The sequence below is a fragment of the Vanellus vanellus genome, assembly GCF_965231255.1.
Source record: "Vanellus vanellus genome assembly, contig: HAP1_SCAFFOLD_2462, whole genome shotgun sequence".
NCBI classification, from domain to species: domain Eukaryota; kingdom Metazoa; phylum Chordata; class Aves; order Charadriiformes; family Charadriidae; genus Vanellus; species Vanellus vanellus.
This window is the reverse complement of record NW_028127798.1, coordinates 1-7,542: the sequence shown is the minus strand read 5'-3', so window position 1 is coordinate 7,542 and position 7,542 is coordinate 1. Positions and strand designations below refer to the sequence as shown.

The window sequence follows — 7,542 nt, the reverse complement described above, 5'->3', positions numbered from 1 at the left end:
CCCCAAACCCCCATCCCCACCCACCCCCCAATATCCCATTTTAGAGCCCCCAAATCCCACTACCCCCCCCCCCCCCAAATCCCACTACCCCCTCAAATCCCATCCTGCCCCCCCAAACCCCACCCCCACCCCCCCAATATCCTATTTTAGAACCCCACCCCCCCCCCGGGGCCCCCCCCAAACCTCACTCCCACCCCCCAATATCCCATTTTAGAGCCCCCAAATCCCACTGCCCCCCCCCCAAATCCCACTACCCCCCCAATCCCATCCTGGGCCCCCCCCAACCCCATCCCCACCCCCCAATATCCCATTTTAGAACCCCAAACCCCCCCGGGGCCCCCCCCAAACCTCACTCCCACCCCCCAATATCCCATTTTAGAGCCCCCAAATCCCACTGACTCCCCTCCCCAAATCCCACTACCCCCCCAGATCCCATCCTGGCCCCCCCCAAACCCCATCCCCACCCCTCAATATCCCATTTTAGAACCCCAAACCCCCCGGGGCCCCCCCCAAACCTCACTCCCACCCCCCAAATCCCATCCTGCCCCCCCCAGATCCCATCCTGGTCCCCCCAACCCCATCCCCACCCCCCAATATCCCATTTTAGAACCCCAAACCCCCCCGGGCCCCCCCCCAAACCTCACTCCCACCCCCCAATATCCCATTTTAGAGCCCCCAAATCCCACTACCCCCCCAAATCCCATCCTGCCCCCCCCAAACCCCACCTCCACCCCCCAATATCCCATTTTAGAGCCCCCAAATCCCACTGACTCCCCTCCCCAAATCCCACTACCCCCCCAGATCCCATCCTGGGCCCCCCCAACCCCATCCCCACCCCCCAATATCCCATTTTAGAACCCCAAACCCCCCCGGGGCCCCCCCAAACCCCACTCCCACCCCCCAATATCCCATTTTAGAGCCCCCAAATCCCACTGACTCCCCCCAAATCCCATCCTGCCCCACCCCCACCCCCCAATATCCCATTTTAGAGCCCCCCAATCCCATCCTGCCCCCCCCAAACCCCATCCCCACCCCCCAATATCCCATTTTAGAACCCTAAACCCCCCCCGGGGCCCCCCCAAACCCCACTCCCACCCCCCAATATCCCATTTTAGAGCCCCCAAATCCCATCCTGCCCCACCCCCACCCCCCAATATCCCATTTTAGAGCCCCCCAATCCCATCCTGCCCCCCCCCCGCCCCCAACATCCCCCTTCGCTGCCCCAAACCACCCCGAGAACCCCCCAAACCCCCACTTCGGGGCCCCCAAATACCTGTCAAGTGTCGTAGGGCCCCCCCAAAAAAAAAAACCGCCCCCCCCAGGGCCGCATCGCCTGCGCCAACGTGCTGAGCGACCTCTACGCCATGGGCATCACCGAGTGTGACAACATGCTCATGCTGCTCAGCGTCAGCCAGAAGATGACCGAGGAGGTGACAACCGAGGGGACACCACCGCTGGGAGGGGGGGTGGGGGGTGGGGGGGGGGTTTCCACCCCCTTTTTTTTTTGTTCACCCCCTTTTTTTTTTTCCCGTAGGAACGGGAGAAGGTTATGCCGCTCATCATCAAAGGGTTCCGGGACGCGGCGGAGGACGGGGGGACGTCGGTGACGGGGGGACAGACGGTGGTGAACCCCTGGGTGATCGTGGGGGGAGTGGCCACCGTCGTTTGTCAGCCCAACGAGTTCATTATGTGCGTTTTCGGGGAGGGGGGGGGGGGGAGGGGCACTGGGAGGAGGGGGTTCTCCGTCTGATGTCCGTCCGTCCCCTCCCCCCTCCAGGCCCGACAGCGCCGTCCCCGGGGACGTCCTGGTGCTCACCAAACCGTTGGGGACGCAGGTGGCCGTCAGCGCCCACCAGTGGTTGGACAACGTGAGTCGTGGGGAGGGGGACACGGGACACCCCAACCCCCACCCCTGGTGTCCCCAGGAGAACTCCTAAGCCACCTTAGATGTTCCCGAGGTGATGGACATCCACCATGGGCTTCCCTAAGCCACCTTAGATGTCCCCAAGTGCATGCAAGTCCACCACGGAGGTCCCAAACCACCCTAGATGTCCCCGAGAGGGCTGCGAAGCCACCTTAGATGTCCTCAAGGGGTTGTAGGTCCACCATGAGGCTCTTTAAATCACCCCGGATGTCCCCAAGATCCACCGCAGAGCTCCCAAACCACCCCACGTGTCCCCAAGAGGACTGCAAAGCCACCTTAGATGTCCCCAGGTGGATGCAGGTCCACCGTGGAGGTCCCAAGTCACCTTAGATGGCTTAGAGATCTCCTTAGGGACACCTTAGATGCCCCCAAGGTGATGTAGGTCCACCATAAGGTTCTCCAAGCTGCCCGTGACGCCCCCGAGATCCACCCTAGAGCCCCCAAACCACCCCACATGTCCCCAAGTGGACTGCGAAGCCACCTTAGATGTCCCCAGGTGGATGCAGGTCCACCGTGGAGGTCCCAAGCCACCTTAGATGTCCTTAAGAGAACTGTTAAGCCCCCTTAGATGCCCCCAAGGTGACGTAGGTCCACCATGAGGTTCTCTAAGCCGCCCGTGACGCCCCCGAGATCCCCCAAACCCCCCCCGGATGTCCCCAAGAGCCACCGCCGGCATGTCCCTGATGCCGCGTGTCCCTTCCGTTGCCGTCCCCAACAGCCGGAGCGCTGGAACAAGATCAAGCTGGTGGTGACGCGGGAGGAGGTGGAGTTGGCCTACCAGGAGGCCATGTTCAGCATGGCCACGCTCAACCGCACCGGTAGGACCTTCTCGAGGTCTTTTGGGGGAAGTCTTTTTTGGGGAGGTCTTTTTTGGGGAGGTCTTTTTTGGGGAGGTCTTTTTTGGGGAGGTCTTTTTGGGGAGGTCTTTTTGGGGAGGTCTTTTTGGGGGAGGTCTTTTTGGGGAGGTCTTTTTGGGGGAGGTCTTTTTGGGGGAGGTCTTTTTGGGGGAGGTCTTTTTTGGGGGGAGGTCTTTTTTTGGGGGAGGTCTTTTTTTGGGGGAGGTCTTTTTGGGGGAGGTCTTTTTTGGGGGAGGTCTTTTTTGGGGGAGGTCTTTTTGGGGGAGGTCTTTTTGGGGGAGGTCTTTTTTGGGGGAGGTCTTTTTGGGGGAGGTCTTTTTGGGGGAGGCCTTTTTTGGGGGAGGTCTTTTTTGGGGAGGCCTTTTTGGGGGAGGTCTTTTTGGGGGAGGTCTTTTTTGGGGGAGGTCTTTTTGGGGGAGGCCTTTTTTGGGGGAGGCCTTTTTTGGGGGAGGCCTTTTTTGGGGGAGGCCTTTTTTGGGGGAGGCCTTTTTGGGGGAGGCCTTTTTGGGGGAGGTCTTTTTTGGGGGGAGGTCTTTTTTGGGGGGAGGTCTTTTTTGGGGGGAGGTCTTTTTTGGGGAGGTCTTTTTTGGGGAGGCCTTTTTTGGGGAGGCCTTTTTTGGGGGAGGTCTTTTTTGGGGGAGGTCTTTTTTGGGGGAGGTCTTTTTTGGGGGAGGTCTTTTTTGGGGGAGGTCTTTTTTGGGGGAGGTCTTTTTGGGGGGAGGTCTTTTTTTGGGGGGAGGTCTTTTTGGGGGAGGTCTTTTTTGGGGGAGGTCTTTTTTTGGGGGGAGGCCTTTTTTGGGGGGAGGTCTTTTTTGGGGGGAGGTCTTTTTTTGGGGGAGGTCTTTTTTTGGGGGAGGTCTTTTTTTGGGGGAGGTCTTTTTTTGGGGGAGGTCTTTTTTTGGGGGAGGTCTTTTTTTGGGGGAGGTCTTTTTTTGGGGGAGGTCTTTTTTGGGACAGCGATGACGGGGTGTCCCCCTCCTCCTCCACCAGCCGCCGGGTTGATGAGGGCCTTCGGGGCCCACGCGGCCACCGACGTGACGGGGTTCGGCATCCTGGGCCACGCCAGGGCCTTGGCCGGCCACCAGCGGCAGGAGGTGGCCTTCGTCATCCACAACTTGCCCGTCATCGCCAAGATGGCCGCCGTCAGCAAAGCCGCCGGGGGAGGGGGGCGCCTGGGCCTCCTGCAGGGCACCGCCCCCGAGACGTCGGGTACGGGCTGGGGGGGGGGGGACACCCCCAAAATTGGGGGAGAACCTCCAAAAATTGGGGGGGAACCTCCAAAAATTGGGGGAGAACCTCCAAAAATTGGGGGAGAACCATCAAAAATTGGGAGAGAACCATCAAAAATTGGGGGGGAACCTCCAAAAATTGGAGGAGAACCTTCAAAAATTAGGGGGGAACTTCAAAAATTGGGGGAGAACCATCAAAAATTGGGGGAGAACCATCAAAAATTGGGGGAGAACCTCCAAAAATTGAGGGAGAACCATCAAAAATTGGGAGAGAACCATCAAAAATTGGGAGAGAACCATCAAAAATTGGGAGAGAACCATCAAAAATTGGGAGAGAACCATCAAAAATTGGGAGAGAACCATCAAAAATTGGGGGGGAACTTCAAAAATTGGGAGAGAACCTCCAAAAATTGGGGGAGAACTTCAAAAATTGGAGGAAAACCTCCAAAAATTGAGGAAGAACCATCAAAAATTGGGGGAGAACCACCATCAAAAATTGGGGGAGGACCTCCAAAAATTGGGGGAGGACCTCCAAAAATTGGAGGAGAACCTCCAAAAATTGGGGGAGAACCTCAAAAATTGGGGGAGAACCTCCAAAAATTGGGGGAGAACCCCAAATCTCCCCTGTGGCCCCTCCGAACTCTCTCCCACCCCAATTTTTTGGGGTCACTTATTTTGGGGGGGCCCCCCATTCCCCCCCTTTCCAAAAAAGTTGTTCCCCCCCCCCTAAATCCCCATTCCCACCCCCGTTCTCACCCCAAATCTCCCCCACAGCTCCTCCAAACTCTTTCCCACCCCAATTTTTTGGGACCTTTATCTCGGGGAGGGGTCCCCTTATTCTCTGCCCCCCCAAAAAAATTGGTGCCCCCCCCGAACCCCCCCCAAATCCTCATTCCCACCCCCTAAACCCCCATTCCCACCCCCATTCTCACCCCAAATCTCCCCCACAGCTCCTCCAAACTCATTCCCACCCCAATTTTTTGGGGTCCCTTATTTCAGGGGGGTGTCCCCATTCCCCCCCCTCCCAAAAAAGTTGTTCCCCCCCCCCCCAAATCCTCATTCCCCCCCCCCCAAATCCTCATTCCCACCCCCTAAACCCCCATTCCCACCCCCATTCCCACCCCAAATCTCCCCCGCAGCTCCTCCAAACTCTTTCCCACCCCAATTTTTTGGGGTCCCTTATTTCAGGGGGGGTCCCCTTATTCTCTGCCCCCCCAAAAACATTGGTGCCCCCCCCCAAATCCCCATTCCCACCCCCTAAACCTCCATTCCCACCCCCATTCCCACCCCAAATCTCCCCCGCAGCTCCTCCAAACTCATTCCCACCCCAATTTTTTGGGGTCCCTTATTTCAGGGGGGGTCCCCTTATTCTCTGCCCCCCCAAAAAAATTGGTGCCCCCCCCGAAACCCCCCAAATCCTCATTCCCACCCCCTAAACCCCCATTCCCACCCCCTTTCCCACCCCAAATCTCCCCCGCGGCCCCTCCAAACTCTTTCCCACCCCAATTTTTTGGGGTCACTTATTTCAGGGGGGGTCCCCTTATTCTCTGCCCCCCCAAAAAAATTGGTGCCCCCCCCGAACCCCCCCCAAATCCCCATTCCCACCCCCTAAACCTCCATTCCCACCCCAAATCTCCCCCGCGGCCCCTCCAAATTCTTTTCCACCCCAATTTTTTGGGGTCCCTTATTTCAGGGGGGGTCCCCTTATTCTCTGCTCCCCCAAAAAAATTGGTGCCCCCCCCGAAACCCCCCCAAATCCCCATTCCCACCCCCTAAACCTCCATTCCCACCCCAAATCTCCCCCGCGGCCCCTCCAAATTCTTTCCCACCCCAATTTTTTGGGGTCCCTTATTTCAGGGGGGGGCCCCTTATTCTCTGCCCCCCCAAAAAAATTGGTGCCCCCCCGAAACCCCCCCAAATCCTCATTCCCACCCCCTAAACCACCACTCCCACCCCCATTCTCACCCCAAATCTCCCCCGTGGCCCCTCCAAACTCTTTCCCACCCCAATTTTTTTGGGTCCTTTATCTCGGGGAGGGGTCCCCCTTATTCTCTGCCCCCCCAAAAAGTGGTGCCCCCCCCCAAATCCCCATTCCCACCCCCTAAACCTCCATTCCCACCCCAAATCTCCCACGCAGCCCCTCCGAACTCTTTCCCACCCCAATTTTTTGGGGTCCCTTATTTCAGGGGGGCCCCCTCATTCCCCCCCCTTCCCCCCCCCCCCAAAAAATTGGTGCCCCCCCCCCAATCCCCCCCCCCAAATCCTCATTCCCACCCCCTAAATCCCCATTCCCACCCCCGTTCTCACCCCAAATCTCCCCCACAGCTCCTCCAAACTCTTTTCCACCCCAATTTTTTGGGGTCCTTTATTTCTGGGGGGGGGAATACCCTTATTTTTTTTAATTTTTTTTTATTTTCCCCCCCCCCCCCCGCAGGAGGGCTGCTGATCTGCCTGCCGCGGGAGCAGGCGGCGCGGTTCTGCGCGGAGCTGAAGGCGGCCGGCCGGCCGGAGGGCCACCAAGCCTGGATCATCGGCATCGTGGAAAAGGGACCCCGCGGCGCCCGCGTCATCGACAAACCCCGTCTCATCGAGGTGCCCCCCCGGGGGGCCCCCCCCGGCACCCCCCCGACCCCCCCCGGGGACGCCCAACCCCCCCGTCCCTTTTAAAAAAAACACCACAAAAAAAAAACCCTCTTTTTTTAATATTTTTTTTCCACCCCCCCCCACAGTGTGACGCTCCTCCCCAAAAGCCCGTTGTGGGGTGGGGAGGGGCTGATGATAAACCCCCCCCCCCCCTTTTTTTTTTGTTTTTTAGGGGGGGGTTAATGGGGGGGGGGGGAGAAAGGCAAAAAAAAAAAAAAAAGGGGGGGGCAAAAAAAAGTGGGGTAATAAAGAGCCGTTTTGGGTGTTTTCCGCCCTGTTGAGGTTTTAATGGGGTTGAAGCGACGCACGCACGGAGTTTAGAGCCCCCCCTGCAATTTTGGGGGGGTCCCCCCCAATTTGGGGGGCCCCCCCAGTTTGGGGGGGGGCTTAATTTGGGGGGTGGGGGCAAAAATATGGGGTAATAAAGAGGCGTTTTGGGGGTTTTCCGCCCCGTTGAGGCTTTAATAGGGTTGACGCACACCCCAAGTTTACAGCCCCCCCTGCAATTTTGGGGGGGGGTCCCTGCAATTTTGGGCCCCCCCCCAATTTGGGGGGCCCGTCCCAGTTTAAGGGGGTCCTTAATTTGAGGGTGGGGGCAAAAAAACGGGGTAATAAAGAGCCATTTTGGGGCGTTTTTCCGCCCCCGTTGAGGGTCGAACCCACACAAACCAAATTTTGGGGGGGGCCCCCCACTCTAAAATTAAGGAAACCCCCCCCAATTTTGTCCCCCCCCCAATTTGGGGGGCCCTTCCCAATTAAGGGGGGGCTTAATTTGAGGGTGGGGACCTAAAATTGGGGTAATAAAGAGCCATTTTGGGGGGATTTCCCCCGCTTGGGGCATTACGGTGAGGTTGAACCCCACCCCCCCCCCCCCCCCAAAAAAAAGAAC

General features: G+C 58.3%; 1 protein-coding gene across 1 annotated transcript; it reads left to right on the top strand.

The window, feature by feature from the left end:
- The first annotated feature begins 1,287 nt into the window (after positions 1-1,287).
- On the top strand, positions 1,288-7,527 carry LOC309684986 (selenide, water dikinase 2-like). Its single transcript, XM_082500818.1, has 6 exons — positions 1,288-1,430; positions 1,535-1,689; positions 1,778-1,868; positions 2,643-2,742; positions 3,772-3,990; positions 6,445-7,527. Exons 1-6 carry the CDS (start codon positions 1,365-1,367, stop codon positions 6,675-6,677), a joined length of 864 nt encoding a protein of 287 aa, XP_082356944.1. The 5' UTR covers positions 1,288-1,364; the 3' UTR covers positions 6,678-7,527.
- Positions 7,528-7,542: the final 15 nt, after the last annotated feature.